The sequence below is a fragment of the Pleurodeles waltl genome, chromosome 9 (genome assembly GCF_031143425.1).
Source record: "Pleurodeles waltl isolate 20211129_DDA chromosome 9, aPleWal1.hap1.20221129, whole genome shotgun sequence".
Classification (NCBI taxonomy): domain Eukaryota; kingdom Metazoa; phylum Chordata; class Amphibia; order Caudata; family Salamandridae; genus Pleurodeles; species Pleurodeles waltl.
This window is the reverse complement of record NC_090448.1, coordinates 383842826-383861376: the sequence shown is the minus strand read 5'-3', so window position 1 is coordinate 383861376 and position 18551 is coordinate 383842826. Positions and strand designations below refer to the sequence as shown.

At 41.6% G+C, this 18551-nt stretch overlaps 1 protein-coding gene across 1 annotated transcript in view; it reads left to right on the top strand.

Moving 5' to 3' along the window:
• MAP4K1 (mitogen-activated protein kinase kinase kinase kinase 1) overlaps positions 1 to 18551 on the top strand; it is a 539453-nt gene that overhangs the window by 145324 nt on the left and 375578 nt on the right. Inside the window, exons 2-3 of the mRNA XM_069206994.1 lie at positions 4935 to 4992; positions 11254 to 11344. Of these exons, the coding sequence (XP_069063095.1) occupies positions 4935 to 4992; positions 11254 to 11344 (149 nt within the window). The remainder of the gene's footprint in view (positions 1 to 4934; positions 4993 to 11253; positions 11345 to 18551) is intronic.

The window sequence follows — 18551 nt, the reverse complement described above, 5'->3', positions numbered from 1 at the left end:
ATTGACATTGTTGTTAGGATGGGTGGAGGCATGAATGTTCCTACGTTTCTGAGTTCCTTCTTAAAAACTATCAGTTTAAAAAAAAAAAGCTGAATGCACTGATATAATCTAATGTGCTAATGTGAACGCATCTGTATGTTAACGAAATGGACTGTTTTGAATTTTGAAGAGACTTTTACACATTTGTTGCAAAATGTTTTTAAAACACACAGTGCATTCCTAACGTTAAGTAGTGCAGGACATCATTTTGGCTTCTCTTTGAATTCGGTTAGTGTAAATAAATACTTACCATGTATTTAACATCTTTCTGAATGTTACTGCTTGATCAAATACACAGCAGCACAGTTGCTCTACTTTGGGCTCAAGTGAAGGTCAGGAGGGCCGCACGTGGCCCTGGGCTGTACTTTGAGTATCACTGTAGAACTAAACACTGTGGTAGGAAGTTCCACCCCCTGATTTGAGGTGGTGGAGACAAGCAAGTCTATACTGGGGTGCAAATCTACACTTGGGAAATAGTGAACAGCAAAAAAGTGCAGAGTTACACCTAGGTGTAGTAGTAAATATACGTGAGTAATATACATATGTACATTTACCACAGTGAATCTGGCCCTGTGTCTACTTGATTGATGTGGTGTTCTCTCCAGGGATCGTTTAACTCCAAAGTTCGCTCCTTTTCTTTGAGCATTTTAGAAAAGGCATCTGAATGTGAGGCGTTGTTGCCTGACATAACTATGGTGGAATTGCATACTAAATTCAGATCTCCAGTAACAACTAACTAAGGGACTGTTATAGATATAGGCTACCACCATTTCTGACTGAAAACCCATCTGCTTCAATGACGATTCGCCCGCCATATTTAGATATTAGGGGTCCCATAGGCTTTAACCTCCCCAAACCCGGGTGACTCTGCAAAGGAATCCCAGCCACCACCATGGTGCCATTGGAAAGAGTGGCTGATGGTAGGACTTCAGGCTCACTTACTGCTGAGCAGATTTGAATGTCCCATACCGCTAAGCAAAAAGTGGTGGTCGGACCTTCCTTATTTGGCAGATTGGGGGGGGGCGAGGTGTATAAACTCAGCTTTTGTTCTGATTCAACTTATGTTTCTGGCACGACAAGACAGGACACTCCGTCACTGTTGCCATAGGTTCACGGAGAAAACATGACCCCTCTGTAGCAGGACACGAAGGTAGGCAATCTGCATTGGCTGTATACACCACTGCACATGGGCACAGGACCACTGCAGACATGTACATGTCACAGTAATTGTTTTAAATTACTGTGACATGCATATGTCAAGGACATGGGTGGGCCAGACATGGATCGGGACACAATGGTACACAACGCAAATTGAACACATACACAGTTGTCATTATGGCATCAGCATTAATTTCCAAATGAATGCTGACACCACAATGACAGTACATTTATGCTTGTCAACTGTGCTAATGTGTGCACATTGCAAGGGGGACATGCACCTGTCAAGTTGTGCTTGAGTTGTGTGTGTGAGTCAGAACGTGTATATGTGTGTGCAATGCGATTGGCTGTGTGAGGTGGAGGGAGGCGTAGTGGTTGATGTGGTCGTGTCAGTATGTATGCCAATTGCATATATCGTGGATGTTGTTGTGTATGTTGTGTTATGTGTTGCTAAATGCAGAACTCAGGTACATGTTGTTGTGTGGCCGTCACTATCATGATGTGTGTCTCTGTGCTTGTGTGTGCGTGTGTTTCTGTAGATGAGTGCGTTGGGTATTGTGGTTGTGTCGTGTGTAGGTGCAGTGTTACTAGTGTGTGTATTTTGTGTGATGGATGTACATGTATGTGTGTTTGGGGCATGTAGGTGTTGTGTTGTGGTGTAATGTTAATGGATAATGGTATGTACGTAGTGTCTCGTGTCGTGTGTAATACAAGTGGACGCATATGTGAAGAGTAGAGTGTGTGTTTGTGTGTGTGTGTGTGTGTGTGAGAAACTTACCTCTTTTACACGGCTACTGGCATTGTCCGATGTCCAATGGGTCCAGCGATGTCCTCTCTCCATCAGCAAACCACTGCCAATTCACCCCATGTCCAACTGTAACATCTAAACATGGCCGGCGGAAACCCACCTGCCTGACAGCTAGGGAAAGCACTCCATCGTGAAAGTCTGCGACTCAGCCATACTACATCTAAATACAGTGGAGGGAAAACTGCCAGCGTGACTGTCTTTTTGGGTCCGTGTCCGACACGCTTTGGCGGTGCGACCGCCAACATATAAATCAGGCTGTAAGTCCCATGAAGCAAAGCCACATAATGTGATATCAGTGAGGTGTCTGGACCCGTGGTTGCGGCATACACTGTGGCTATTATGATGAGAGTACTTCAGAGAATGACATTACCTACTCATGTTTTGCTTTAGCTGTTAAGCAGAATACTAGGAAATATGTCTTATGCCTGAGAAGGTGTTATGTTGTTTGGTGTTTAGTGAAACCAGCCTATATACATGTGTGCTGAGAATGTATATAAGGTTGATATTTGGTCAGGCAGTGATCTTCCTTTAACAGAGGAGTCTGAGTCTATCATCGATCTCCCCAAATTTCTTATCTGCCTCTCTTTCCCCATTCATTGTAATTCCTGCAACTAAATATAAACAAACAACTACATTAACAAGCACCTCTAAAGTAGGGGGGTAAGCATCTTGCTTTTCAAATATGTGAGAATTTTGTTGTGACTCAAAACGTCTATTCTCATATCTAGAACTGTTCTCTTTGTATTTCAACATTGCAGCTCATGCTCTCAACCTTTCTTCTCAAATTTCAGCCTTGGAGGTTTGGTGGCTATTTATAAGGTAATCTTTAGTAAAAGATAAGGTCCAAAGTACTCTGTTGCCTGCCACTTCCTCTAGGTGGAGTAGATTTGTTGTGGTACCTTCAGGGTGTGCACCGAAAGAAGCAAAACAGTTAGTGACCTTTTTTGAATGCGTAGCTTTGGTGGTGTGAATATGGGCACATTTGTATGTGATTCCTGAGCAGCAGAGTGGACCTGTCTGGGAGACCAGCCTCTAGTATCTGTCAGACACTTATAAGGCCACTTCTACCTGCTTTTTTAGTTTAAGGTTACATTCATGGTGCAGAAATGTGAAGTGGTTTCCAAGGGAGATTTTTGGTTGTCCATTTGCTTTACCAGTGGCTCTCTATTTTGCTACTGTATGCTCTTGTCATGTGCTGTATTTTCAAGCTCTTTTTATTACCTCTTTACAGAATATTTGACATTAATATGTGGAGCTTCCTTTGCATACTCACTGAATGTTATAGTCTGTTAACCACTCTTATGTTTCCTCTCTTGGCCACGCTAAAGGATGGATTGGTGGTGTTTATTGTAATTGTTATACTGACTTAAGGTTGGCGTTTTAAGCTCTGTCAACACCTGATAGGTGTCACTCACCTCCAGGGGGCTTTTCAATGCTTATTAATCTGTCGTACACACAAGGGAGGGTGCTCAAGCCTTATTAACCTTCCAGGCCCCTCAGGTAGGATTCACAATGCCTGGCAGGGCCGGCTTTAGGGAGGTGCGTCCCGTGCAGCAGCACCAGGTGCTGACCTGCATGGGGGGCGCTGACCTCGAGGGGTCGCTGTGTTTAGCAATAACTCATGAAAACTTGCGATTTAAAAGAACCTGAGGAAAATGTCCTTGTGCGTCCAGCCTTCAGGAAGCAGTTAAAATGCCAAGATAACTCCTGTGATTAATGTTCTTGCTCCAGAGAGTGATCGAAGTTTTGTCCAGTGCCATTTTTGACTCAATATAAAGTAGCGCAGAGGGTTAATATGCCTGCTGTAAACAACAGAACTAAGTTTTATGTACATAGCTGAGTGGATTAGTCAACCCAGCCTCTCTAAGCGCTTTAAAACAAATGAAATGTATGTGAGAGTGGCTATTGAGAGATGAGGGCACACTTTTGCAGGGTGGTAGTGAGGGAGTCAGATGATGTTGTCATGGGGTGGGCAGGGGCCCACCCCATGACAAAAAAGATTGCTGCACCGAGCGCCACTAGTGCTAATGCTGGCCCTGATGCATGGTATTCCTTGATGACACTAACACTTCTCAGTTGAGGTTCACTAGATCCATCAATATGATAGCTGTAACACATCCTAGATAGGGTTCAATACACATGTTAGCTGTCAAACATCTCAGGTAGGGTTCTCACACTGCATTCACTCTAGGTAGGTTTGTGCCACTTTTCAGGTGGATCTCCAAAAGGTTTCTGTCATACACCCTAGTAAAATGGCCTTTTGGTATGTACAAATCACAAATTTCGATTTTAGTAACATCACTAATCACAATTTGGGTTTTCGTCCCAATAGTGAATCGGTATTTGAAAGGGGTCAAGTGTAGTATTAATGGTTTGCAACCAAAATCTAGTCGCAAATCATCAATTTACAAATATGTAGATTTAAACTTTTCATTTTGTTTTTAAAGCATTCCATTTTCCTTTCAGGGAAATGTGTTAAATTTTAATACAAATTGTTCCATATAAAAGCAATCACAGACATGATGGTCTGCTGACCTTAGCTGGCCATCATCTTTGTGATTGCTACGATTCCTAGTGGGTCGCAGTTTGTGACCTACCTCATTAATGTGCGTGAGGTAGGTCGAATTGTGCCCTAAAAGGAATCGATATTGTGGGAACCAACCTATTAGTACAAAGGTCGGTTCACCAAAATACTGATTGCTAATTGTAACGGCATTTTCTAACCAGTGCTTCATACATCTGGCCCATATTTTTCCTGTGTTCTCAACCTTTGCGGAAAGCCACCTACAAGTCATTTGGCAAGAATTTAAAGTATCTTAAACCTAAAATAAATTCAAAGACTTGAAGAATGTCTGATGTGATGTACCTATATAACTCTCACTGCTGGACACTGTTATCTGATTCTGTTCTTATTCACTCATGTTTACAGGCAAGGAACAAGGAAACAGGTGAACTCGCTGCAATAAAGATTGTGAAAATGGAACCGGGTGAGACTACCTGTGCAATGTCATTTTTGCCTGCCTCTGTCTGTAGAAGCGAATAGGGGTGGAAACGTCGAGATTGGTGGTGGAGAAGTGGTGGGGAGCCACGGTTTCCAATAATGGTGGAAGACCTTTATTTAGTATAGTAGGGTGATGCGAACAAGTGAGGATGTTCGAGGTATCAAGTAAAGAGCCGCAAGCTTAGAGGTTCTTCAGCTAGTTCCATCCTTAAACTTCAGTGCAGCATCCCTTGGACTTCAAACATTTTTTATAAATATATATTCATAGGTCTTAATGCAACATACAAACAGAAGAAAGAAAATATAAATCTCAAAACACATACAGTTGATTTAATAATTGGGCAAATCTTCAATCAGCATTTACTGTGGCACTGTCTTCATTTACTGGTCATTGAGATACTCATGCAATCTTATACTCGGTTTTCCTCATCTTGTGCATTATGCACCACTACCATTGTGAGTGAGTGTTACTTTATCCATGTTTGTGCGATTTCATTTTTTTGAAGGGGAATTTGTAATCTGAGGAATGTCCAGTATGTTGAGGCCATCATCCCACACGGGTAATCAGGATTCCCTCTAGGCCTGGGCAAAATTTACTTTAGAGTGGTGTAATCTCATGTAATTTTGTGAATTTCGCAGAATGATTGTTTTGTGAAATTTCTGAAATTACACCTTAAACCAAGTGGCAGAATTATGTTTTTGAGCTTTTTTAGTGCTTAGCTTGCAACCAAAATAGTTACCCATACCAAATATGCGCCCTTTTTTCCAACATTCTAGGGATTCTAGAGGTACCCAGAGTTTGTGAGTTCCCCTGGAGGAGACTAAGACATTAGCCAAAATACAGCTACAATTTAGTTTTTTTTTTTAAATGGGAAAAGGGGCTGCAGAAGAAAGCTCGTGTTTTTTCCCCTGAAAATGGCATCACAAAGGGGTTGTGGGGCTAAAATCACCATCTTCCCTGCTTTCAGGAACAGGTGGACTTGAATCCGAAAACCACATTTTTCAACACAATTATGGCATTTTACTAGGACATACTCCATTTTTACTATTTTTTGTGCTTTCAGCCTCCTTCCAGTTAGTGACAGAAATGGGTATGAAACCAATGCTGGATCCCAGACAGCTAAACATTTCTGAAAAGTAGACAAAATTCTGCAATCAGCAAAGGGGTCATTTGCGTAGATCCTACTTGGTTTTCCTACAGAAAGTAACAGCTAAAAGGAAAAAATATTGAAATTGAGGTGAAAAAAAGTGCCATTTCTGTCCAAGTTTTCTTCTATAGCTTCTTCCAGCCATGGCAGATTTTTTAAAGCAATATATCTTTATGTCTGCTGGACTCTTCTGGTTGTGGGGATATATAGGGCTTGTAGGTTCATCAGGAACCCTAGGTAGCCAAAGCCAATAAAGGAGCTGCACCTTGGAATGGGTTTTCATTATATACCGAGTATACAACAATTTATTTGGTGAAATATAAAGAGTGAAAAAAAGGTATCAAGGAAACCTTTGTATTTCCAAAATGGGCATAAGACAAGGTGTTGATAAGTAGTGATTATTTGCACATTTCTGAATTCTGGGGTCCCCATACTAGCATGTGAATTACAGGGCATTTCTCAAATAGACACCTTTTTTACACACTGTCTTACATTTGGAAGGAAACAATGTAGAGAAAGACAATGGGCAATTACACTTGTTCTTCTATTCTGTGTTCCCCTAAGTCTCCTGGTACCTCACTTGTGTGGGTAGGCCTAATGCCTGTGACAGGAAACGCAACATGGATACATCACAGTTTTCCAATGAAATCTTGCATGTTTTTTGGAATGTGCCTAGCTGTGGATTTTGGCCTCTAGCTCATCCGACACCTATGAAAACCTAGCAAACCTGTACATTTCTGAAAACTAGACAACTAGGGAAACCCAGGATGGGGTAACTTTTGGCACTCTCACCAGGTTCTGTTACCCAGAATCCTTAGCAAACCTCAAAATTTGGCAAAAAAAACCATTTTTCCTCACATTTCGATGCTGCAAAGTTCTGGAATCTGAGGGGGGGCCATAAACCTCCTTTTACCCAGCGTTCCCCCTGGTCTCTGGATAAAAATGGTACCTCACTTGTGTGGGTAGGCCTAATGCCCGAGACAGGAAATGCCCCAAAACACAACGTGGACACATAAAAATTATCAAATACAAAACTACCTGTTTTTGCGGGGCCCCTGCGTTTTTGGTCCTGGGCTCAGCAGCCATCTAGGGAAACCTACCAAACCCAGACATTTCTGAAAACTAGACACTCAAGGGAGTCCAGGGAGGTGTGACGTGCGTGGACCACCAGTATTTTCTTACCCAGAATCCTCAGCAAACCTCAAATTTAGCTAACTAAATCACATTTTCTCCACATTTCTTTGTGGGATCACCGCACCAGCACAAATTTCCTACCACCCAATGTTCCTCTCAGTCTCCCGATAAAAATAATACCTCACTTGTGTAGGTGGGCCAAGTGCCTGTGACAGGGAAGAGCCACAAACATATCGAAATTGAGGTGGGAACCAAAGCGGGTCCAAAAGGGCAGTTTGGAAAAAAAAGTTTTTAGGCTGACAAGTGGGGCAGAATCTTTATCGATATAGATGCGACCATGCTGGTTGGTAGTAATTTTATGGATTCCTGCAGATTCCGGGAGGTTCCATCACGAAAATGTGGGGAAAATGTGTGATTTCCAGCAAAGTTGGAGGTTTGCCGGGCATTGTGGGTAAGAAAATAGTGCAGGGTGCAAGTGAAGCCCACCACCTTGGACTCACCCAGATGTTTAGTTTTCATATGTGTCTAGGTCTCTTGGATTTTTCTTCATGGCAGCGTCCCAAAGTCCAAAAAGTGCAGCCCTCACAATTCCAATTGGGACGATTTTGAGAGTTAGACAAGCTCTTATGGCCCAAATGTAAAACCAAAACCCAAAATAATCAAATGTCCTCTTGCCTGCTGTTGGGATAAGATCTTTTAGTGTGCGGGGGAGAGCTTAAAGACTGTTACCCCCTTCATTTGGGATGGGGTCATAACTATGCCCACACTGGGTGGTAGCCAATACCCTACTATTTTTTATAATTCCCTGGCATCTAGTAGGCTTTCTGCCCCCCCCCCCAGGAAGGGATCAGGAGTAATTGCCCCATCTGTCCACCGGTGTGCAGAACAACTTTGTCCCCATTTATTTAGGGCAGGGGTATGGCCATGCCTCACTGTCTTTTTTGAAAAAAAATCCTCCCTGGTGTCTGTTGGGCTTTCTGTCCCCCCTTAGGGGCAGATGGGCCTTACAAAAATAGGCTGAGCTGCCCCCACGAGGGGCAGAAAAGGCCAACAGTAATGTGCTCCCATAGGGAGCGACCCTTACCCAATGGGCTGCGCCCCCCCCCAAACAAAAGACTCACACACAACAATTCCTGGTGCCTAAGTGGTCCTCCCCGTGGGCATATTGGCCTAATAGAAATAGGCCGAAATTTCCTAAACTAAATTTGCCCCCAGGGGAGCGACCCTTGCCTAAAGGGTCGCTCCCTATTTGTAAAAAATAATAAAAAAATCTCTGGTTCCTAGTGGTTTCTGCCCCCCTTTGGGGCAGATTGGCCTAATTGAAATAGGCCGATCTGTCCTCAAGGGGGGCAGAAATGGACTAAAATAAATTTACCCCCCCCAGGGGAGAGACCCTTGCCTAAGAGGTCGCTCCCCTTGCATGAAATTGGCGTTAAAATAAACTCCCTGGTGTCCAGTGGTTCTTGCCCCCCTTGGGGGCAGATTGGCCTAAACAATAGGCTCATGTGCCCCAAGATGTGCAGAAATGGCCTAAAATAAATTTGGCCCCCAGACGAGCGACCCTTGCCTAAGGGGTCGCTCCCCTCCTGTAAAAAGAAGTTTTATCCCTGGTGTCTAGTGTTTTCTGCCCAACTTGGGGGCAGATCGGCCTAATAAAAGTAGGCTGATCTGCCACCAAGGGGGTCAGAAATGGCCTAAAAATATTTTGGCCCCCTGGGGACCGACCCTTGCCTAAGGGTACACTCCCCTCATGTCAATAAACAAAACAAAAAATCCCTGGTGTCAAGTGGATCCTGCCCCCTGTAGGGGCAGATTGGCCTAATAAAAATAGGCCGATCTGCTGCCAAGGGGAGCAGAAATGGCGTAAAATTAAATTTGCCCCCCTTGAGGAGCGACCCTTTCCTAAGGGGTCGCTCCCTTCCTGTAAAAAAAAAAAAAAAATCACTGGTGTCTAGAGGTGTATGCCCCCCCCCCCCTTGGGGGCTGCTGATGGGCCTAACTAATATAGGCAGCTCTGCCCCAAAGGAGGGTAGAAATGGCCTAAAAAATAATTGCCCCCCTGGGGAGGGACCTTTAAGTATATATTTTTTTAAAACAAAGCCCCTGGTGTCTAGTGGGCATTGCTCAGAGAGGCATGAAAAGGAAAGGAAAAGCCTTTTTTTTCCCTTTCATGCCTCCCTGACTTCCCTTGCCCCCATACTGAGGAGAAACTAATCTGAGCTTCCAGCGTGATGGAAGCGACCTCTGATGAGGTCAGCGTGCGATTGCACACTGACGTCATCAGACGTCACAGGGGGAGGTCGGGGGTTCAGGGTTGCAGGGGGAGTGCTTCCCCTGCCATCCCTGACCGGGGAGGGGGCCAGGGGCAGGACGAGCTGCTCTCACCCTCAGCACAGCAGCACTGCAGCCGAGGGCGAGACCAGCTCATCCACGGCACTGAAGGGGCTAAAGAGAAATAAGTATTTAATTAAATATTATTGTACTGTAGCAGATGTACAGCGATTGATACACCTCATGAGGCCCCAAAGAGTTTTCTGGATGTCTGAGTAAGAAACTTTGCAATGGTGTGGCATAACTGGCTGAGTGTTTTTGTAGTGACCTGAATATAGCATGTTTGGTGTCAAGCGTGAGGTTGAAAGTGTGCTGCACCTGAGTTGTAGTTAGTTTGTAGGAGCATTTATGCGCGAAAGTCAATGTGAGTGAAAAATACCATCTCAGGTTGCTTATACCTACTGTTACATCTTGTCATATGCACTTAATGGACCGTTTGCCAGAGAGCAGGTAGTTCTTTTTTGCTTTTTTGTGTTCTAAACAGTTTTTGATTATACTTATTCATTCCAGTAGGGTGTGCCAGAGCTTGAGATTTTCTAAAATTGTACAAGTAATGGAGTTACGTCCTTTCTTCAATGGATTCCACGCTGGTGGATCTTAAATATTCTATTGTTCAAGTCCAAAGACCGCTGAAGGTGACAGACCAGCTTACAAATTAATTTAAATATTTTGCCTCCCTATGGCAACTGAGAGGATAATTGGAATCAAATCAAAGTATACATCAAGCACTTGGTAGCTTATATATACCTGTTGCTTGCCTAGGAATTTGTTACATGTTGGTGCACGCAACCTTGCCTGTGGTGCACAGATACCCTTTTTTGCTGCACACAGAGGAACAAAATTAGAGGGAACATTGCTGGTGAGTGTCCTTCAGATTCTCAAACAGGGGAGATCTGCAAAACCAATGATGAAACAAAACAAACATTGGAAAAGCCAAAAGGTTGGCATCCAATGCCAGACAAATTGGCTTTGCCACTGCTTGTTTTCATATGACATTAATTCGGAGCCAGCATGCTTGGTCATGTATTTAACCATTGTTGTTTAGATGCATCAAAGATTACCAGCTGAACATGCTATGTGCAATTTTTGCTAAATTTTTTTGGCTGCCTTCATTTCAGGCAATCAGTTTTACCATATTTGCTGATGTCAGTCATGTATCACAGATTAGCTACTAACAATTGCTCATCGTAAGCACCATTGGTGAACAAGAGGACACTGCTTCAAATAATGTTAGCTGTCACCATATACATGTTTCTTTGAAGTTTTTAACCAATATGTATGCTTTAGGTGCTAAATGAAATCAGGAAGGGGCCCTTCCAGTCCCCTACCCTAACACATTACCAACTTTGAATTTTAGTAAAAGGTTCAACATTGTTCACAGTAGCTGCAGTTGTTGTAGTGATGCTCTTTATACACATAGAATACTTTCTTTTTGTCTACTCTGGTTTATTGTAATTGAAGTGTCACTCCTTTTCTGCAGATGCCTTTATCACTGCACCCTCTATTTGAAATGCCAGTCCCTTGCCCTGTCTTTGCAGACGTCCAGTGTGGTCAGTTTGTCTGACCTTCAGATTTATTTTTACCCACAGCAATTGCTGTCTCAGCCTCTCATCTGCTATGTGTTTCTCCCACAGAGGATGACTACTCCATCATCCAGCAGGAGATTCAGATTGTAAAGAGCTGCTCGCATCACAATATAGTGGCCTACTATGGCAGCTACATCAGGTGAGAGACCAATGATGCAGAGGCCCTGAGGTTATGTTACTGGTATTTAATATTTGCATATTTACTAATGTATGTTGGTCATACTGTGTGAGTAGAAGGGGGTAAGTATGAAAAGTGGATTTTAGGGGCGTGTTTAGGCACAATCATTGGCTACTTCTCTTCAAAAGCACACATCGTATTCCAGTATTGTGTGTATCAGGCATTTCAGTGGCATCTTAATCGTTTCACATAACACAGGGGTTCTTATCTGCAAACATCCTCAATTTCTATTGACATATCTTAAATGCGCCTTTTTTATCTGACCTTTCTTTACTGGTAAAATGTGTTGCATTTGTCTCTTTATCTTTCCTGTCTTTGTTTGGTAGTACCTCTCAGTCTCATCTGTTTGGCTAAAATAGCTAACTCATTGTTTTTCCGCTCTCTTGTGTTTTTACTGCATATCCTTTTTATCAGTCTTTCCCTCTGTGGTCTCTTCTTTGCTAGTACTGACTTTTTTTAATCAGTGGTCTTTTTTTATACTTTTCTTTTTAGTTTAAAAGAAATATATTACGTTGAAACACATACAGATATGATAATGCATTAAACTATTACAAAGGTTACAAATAAAGGAGGGGAAAGAAGGGGGAAAGGGACGAAAAGGGTATTGTTGTGATAAAAATGTACAAAGTCCAATATGAGAAAAATATAAAACCATAAAATACAAGTCTATAATGGCTCAAAACAATATAAGGTCACAATAATTATTCCATTAGCTATGGAAGAAAAAAGGGAACATCCATCTATAATATGATTATGATGATTAAAAGAGGATTTAGCATCGCTATCTATAACATTTGTAATGGAGCTTCATAAACTAGAATGCCTAATAGCATGTGGGATATGTTGGATATAGGCTGTGTCAAGTCTGTGGTGATAATAAACCACATGCCATCAAACTTGTAAAGACAGTTGAGAAAAACCTTTCAATTTTTTTGGAAGTTTTGATTTGTGACAGCTAATAGAAGGTCACTGATTTTTGTATCGGGTGAGACATGCTGCCAAGCAGTAGATAAGCTACTTAGAAAGATGTAAGTAATTTAAAGGGGCATAGAAGTGTTAAAAATGGCGCTGGATTGATTCCAGATTTTTGTCCAGAAAGTATTACAAGAAGACAAGGCAAAAGCATGTGTTGTAAACCTGCCTGTTGTGTATGACATGACCAACAGCTATATGGGTCATCAGGGTGTAGGCATTGTAGAGTAGTGGGAGAAAAAAGAAGCCTATTATAAGTATTGAATAATGTTTGAATAGTAGTGGCAGCACACATTTTTGTCCAAATACGTCTCCAAAACGAAACAGGCCAATTAGTCCGCAGATCATTCTCCCAAGCCAGTTCGATATCTGACTTAGTTCTATCCGTGGAAGGTTAGTATAAAACACAATGGTGCTTATTTTGACTTTGGTGGTGAAAACCGCCTACCGTCGTGGTGATGGCTGCCAAAATACCGCCACCACGGCTACCATCCGTCCGCCATATTATGAGCAAAGCCGAACTTCTGCCACAAGAAGGGTGGAAATCCGGCATGGTGGCGGACGGTGGTAAGGTGGCGCTGCTACCACCAGCACCGCCACACGAGTAGAACGCTGCCAGCCGCATTATGACAAGTAATACGGCCTGGCGTTGTTCTGCTAGCGGGGCGCTGCTGGCGGTATCAGCGCCCCTTCCCATTCCCTGCTGGAAGACCTCCTCGACAAAGGTAAGTCGGGTTTCCAACAGGGGAGGGAGGTGGGAGGGTGGGGGTGTTGTGTGTATGTGTCTGAGTGTGTTCATGAATGTGTGAGTGAGTGTGTGAATGCGTCTGTGTGTGTTGTGTTGTTTGCGTGATTGTATGTGTGAGTGAATGCATGTAAGAATGGTGAAGGGAGTGCATGTCTGCCTGTCAGTGTGAATGTGTGAAAGAATGTGTGTGAGTATGTCTGGAAGCATGCGTGTTTGAATGTGTGCATGAATGTGTGTATGCCAGTGTGAGTGATTGGGTGTGTGCATGTATGGAGGCTGGGGGTGGGTGAGAGGATCGGAGAGGGTGGGAGTGTTTGTGTTTGAATGTCGGGAGGTGGGGAATGGTGTGTGTATGGGGGTGGGGTACTTTGGATGGAGAGGGGTGGGGGGCATCTGGTGTGTGTTGGGGGGCTGGGGGAGCCGCCTACCGGTGACAGGGAAGGAGTTTCCTGTCACCAGTAGTTCCTACCGCCATGGTTTTCGTGGTGTTGCTAACGCCACGAAAACCATGGTGGTAGGCAGGCTCATAATGCCGCCAGTGGTACTGTGCCATGTCCGGCCCGGTGGCTCATACCGCCATGCCGGTATGAGTGGAGAAGTGGAGGGTTGGCTGCAAACAACCCGTCATTCTCATAATGTGGCAGAATGTACCGCTATCCTGTTGGCAATACTACCACCATATTAACACTCACCGCGGGGTCATAATGACCCCCAATATATGGCAGAAGCTTTAGTATTAGTGAATAAAGAGTACCTAGAGTGGAGGAGGGTGCAGAAGGTTGCAACGGAGAAGACTTAAATTTGGTAAGAGCATCTAATATAATGGAGCGCAAGAGGTGACATTTATATTGAAACGATGATGGAAAATAGAAAAGAGATTGACCCAGATTAATATGAATTTCCTCCAAGCTTTCCAATAAATACATCGACTGTTGTGCCATATGGAAGCATTATACCATATGGAGGAATTAAGGAAAGAAGGAGCATCAATAGGGTCAGAGAACATTAACGGATTGAATAGGATAAAAAGATGTTTAAAAACAGGTGACTTTAGATTCTGATTTTGTTTTTAGAGAATGCCAAATATTCACATAATGAAAAGAGAGACAGAAAAGATTTCTCCATTTCTACCCATAAATCTTTGGACTTCAATATCCAGTGAACAGATTGTTTCAATATAAAGGCTGAAAGGTATTTTTGGAGATCAGAGAAATGAACTCCACCATCTGGTTTAGGAAGTTTGATTGTTGTTAGAGATGTACAAGATTTTTTCCCATTCTATAAGAAAGAAGAGAGTATGGAATTGACTTTCTTTAAATATTTTAAAGGAATAGAAAGCAGAGTGTTAGAAATAGTATAGAGAACGATAAGTACTACCATAATTTTAAAGGTGACTTGGTGACCCCCCACCAGAAAAGAATCAGAGGGTGCCAACGAGTAACTAGGATAGTTGTTTTAAGTTTGCATTCCTCTAGACTTAAGGAAATAGAAGTTTTAAGCAATTGGGAGAATCATAACAAGGAATATTTCGGTTTGGACGAGTTCCAGGAAACATTAGTGACAGAGAAATGATGCTTGAAGGTGAATTTGTTTAAGGGTAAGCCTGCATTTATTGTGATGTAATTTATACTCTGAGATGAGAGAATAAGAGACCTTGTGAAGAAAATAAGGTAATTGAATGTGAGGTTGGGATAAATAAAAGAATATCATCTGCATGTATGGCTGTTTTTATTTGTTGGACATTCCATCTAAAACCATGTATAGCTGAATTGTATCTAATTATGGAAAGGATGGGTTTGAGTGCCAAATTACAGAGAAAAGGTGAAAGAGGGAAGCCTTGATGTACACCTCCACCTGAAGTGAAAAAAGAGGAAGTGTGCCCATTACTGAAAATAGCTGCTTCAGGAGAGGTAAAGAGAAGGGAAATGAGGCAAATGATTTCTGGGCCAAAGCTGAACCATTTTAAGGTGTGAAAATTAAAAGACCAATTTACGTGATCAAAGGTCTTTTCTGCATTTAGAGTAATAACATCTAAAGGATCAAGTGAATGTTGAGATTTGGAAAGAACATCAAACAATAAGCATGTGTTATCAGTTATATAATGTCCCTTGGCAGATCCAAACTATTTTTTATCAAGTACTTTGTGTAAAAGGGATTCCAAACGAAGGGCTAAACTTTTAGAAAATATCTTACTTTCAATATTGACAAGGGAAATGGGCCTGTGATTTTTACATTGTTGTAAATCCTTGCCATCCTTTGGAAAGAGACAAATGATCGAAATCGAAAAGGAACCAGATGACTTACCTTTTTGGAGGGAGGATGTTATCGGACGGGCTAAATGAGGAAGGTGCAATGTAAAAAAGGCAGGAAAAATTAAACAGTGAAACCATTGGGTCCTGGACTTTTGTCCAATTTAAGTGAGGATAAAGCAGTACAAAGTTCAGGCAAGGTAATATCTTTGTCTAGGACTGTAAGATCTAGTGATGTGTCAAATTATTTATGTGAATTAGAAAGATAATCAGTGGGTTCAAGTCTGACAGACTATGCTCAGGAGTGTATAATGTTTTGTAAAATTGTACTGATTTTTCTAAGATTTCTGCACCTTTAAGTAATAATTTGGAGTGGGTATCTTCAATTGAGTCAATTTTGTTCCTATTCTTTTTAATTTTAAGATAACTGGCTAAGAGTTTGCGTGATTATTGTTGGCTGCCATTATACTTAGCACTAGATTTGGGAAGAAAGGAAGCTGCAACAGCTGTGGTTAATTTATTAAACTGAAATTTGGCATTGACGAGTTCTTGTATGCAGTCTTTAGATTCAGAGGTGTAGTAGGAGTGTTTTAATTGCTTGATTTGATGAAGGATGTTGTTTTTATTTTTTTAAGAGAACGTTTCTGATAATAAAATCATAGGCGGACACCTTGAAGGCATCCCAAATAAAGTGAAAGTCAAGATCTACTGAATGATTGAATTAAAATATAATGAAAAAGCAGAAGTGAAAGATATTTCTAGAAGTAATGCATTATTAAATCTCTGCCTATTAGATTTTACAATGTTGGGTGAAATATCCAAATGAACAGAAACAGGGGCATGATCAGAAATTAAAATTGAGCCTATATCAGCAGAATGTAAATTTTGTGATAAGGGCTGTGAAATAAATATGTAATCAATTCTTGATTGAGTGTGATGAGCGGGAGAGTAGTAAGTATATTCATGTAAGGTAGGATTAGAAAGTCTCCAGGTATCTATCAATGCACATTGTGAAAGCGCTTGGGTAAATAACTTCTGAGATTTTTTAGGTACATAAGCATACAAAGAGACTCTGTCAATAAAAGGATCAACATTCTGGTTATAATCTCCAGCAAAAATAATATTTTCATCGGGCATTGTGAACGTTTTTGAGTAATATCAAGCCAGAATTACTGTCTGGGCTGGTAGGACTATAAAGATTCGAGAAAGACACTGGAACATTATTAGTCAAAAAACAAGCAAGTGACCATGTTCCCTCAGAATCAAATTCCTGAGACATTAAATATTAAGTGATTTATGACATAACGTGGCAACACCATTTTCTTTCCATTACCTGGTGAAATGAAAACATTACCCACCCGTCCTCTCTTCAATCTTATAGATTTGAATTCTGTAAGGTGTGTTTCACAGGTAAGGACAATATCAACATTAAGAAGTGATAAATGGGTCAACACTCTCTGATGTTTATTTGGGGAACCCAAGCCATTGTTGTTCAAGAAAACAATTTTTAACAACATACAATAAACAATTATAAACAATTAAATAAGGTCATTGAAAGGAAGGACATATAAACTGGACCAAGTGCAAAGCAACAGATGACAAAAGAGGCAAGAGAAGAGGATAGGAGGGATGAAAAAACATCCCTAGAAGAGGAAGGGAAGTAGATAGAGGGAAAATAGGGTAATGAATAAGCTGAAGATCTCAGAAAGACAAAATGATATGAAGAGAAAATGTAAAACATGTGTGGGGGGAACATACCGAGAAAAGTTTTCAAAGAGGATAGGGGTTTTGAGGCTACATGGAGGATCACACATCTAAGCTCCAGGAAGACAACAAAAGGAAGAAGGTTGATGATGGAGGAAGATGCACTGGGGAAATCACAGGATAACATTGGGAGACAAATAGTTGCAAAGAGAAATGTAAGGTAAGTATAACTGAATGATTTATAAATGGATATTAATATGAAGCAAAAAGACTACTGTAATAACATATGTATAATAAACACAAAACATTTCAAGAAAGGCCAAACAGGCTGCAACAATGCAAATCTGGAGGTGTCCATAAACTCAACATTGTGCTCCTGAAGAAAGATCTTCAAACAGGCTGCGTCATTGTAGGTGTAAGTTATGTTTTAGTAGATGACCTTAAACAGACATGGATGAAACTGTCCAAAACAGGCTCCAAGAGATCGAAGTGCAGGTCTCATGGAAATAAATTTGTTTTGCCTGTCTGCCATATTTTTAGCATAATTTTGGGAAAAGTATAAGCTATTGCCAGATGATAAAATCTTTTTCCTAGATCGAGCAGCTGACAAAAACCTAAGTAAGTCTGTGTAGTCAAGAAAATAAAGTATAATACCTCAAGGCCTTTTGTAAGTAGATGCAGTGTGCGCACTGTATATTTAAAGGTGGCGATTCGGGTATATGTAGGAATTTAGTAAGGAATGTTTTGAAAAATGAGAGAGGGTCAGGACCCTCCGTTCCTTCTGGCAGACCATAAATGCATAAGTTATGCCACCGCTTTCTGTTTTCTAAATCTTCATCTCGGTTTTGAAACAAAGTGTTCTGAGATTGAAGATGCAGGACTGGATACACTGTGCTAATGAGGTCAGAAATGCATTGTTCAGCTGATACCATCCTCTCATCCAATGTAGAACACTTATCGTCAAGACTTTGAAGTTTCACATTAGTCTCCTCCATGTATGGGCATAGGTCTCTAATTTATTCCAAAATGAGGCCCATGGAGACTGAGGGAGTAAATTTAGTGGGGGAGGGAGGGTCTTTTTTTAACCTTTTGGTCAAAGTGTTTCCCACTGTATGTGGAGGAAGAACACCACCTGAGGACGTCATTGAGGAAGAACTTCAAGTGATCAAGGAAGCTGATTCCTCCATCTCAGATTGTGATGAGCGTGGAGAGAGTGAATTGTTAGGTAAGTGTGAGAACCCTAATGATGTTGTAGAGTGAAATTGGAGTTTTATCAGTGTGCACATACAACAATTAGCAATGCACAATGTCACTTGAACTGAATAAAGAACAGCAACACTTAGAAATTCTGAACGATAACAAGTGCTACTTTAAATCACTAATGTGACCATATTGCAGGCAAGAACCTTTCCCTCATGAGGACTCCACCGGAGCCTTTAAATTGAGCTAAATTACAGGCATAGTACTGTTTATGGAAAGAAACTCTTGAAGTGAT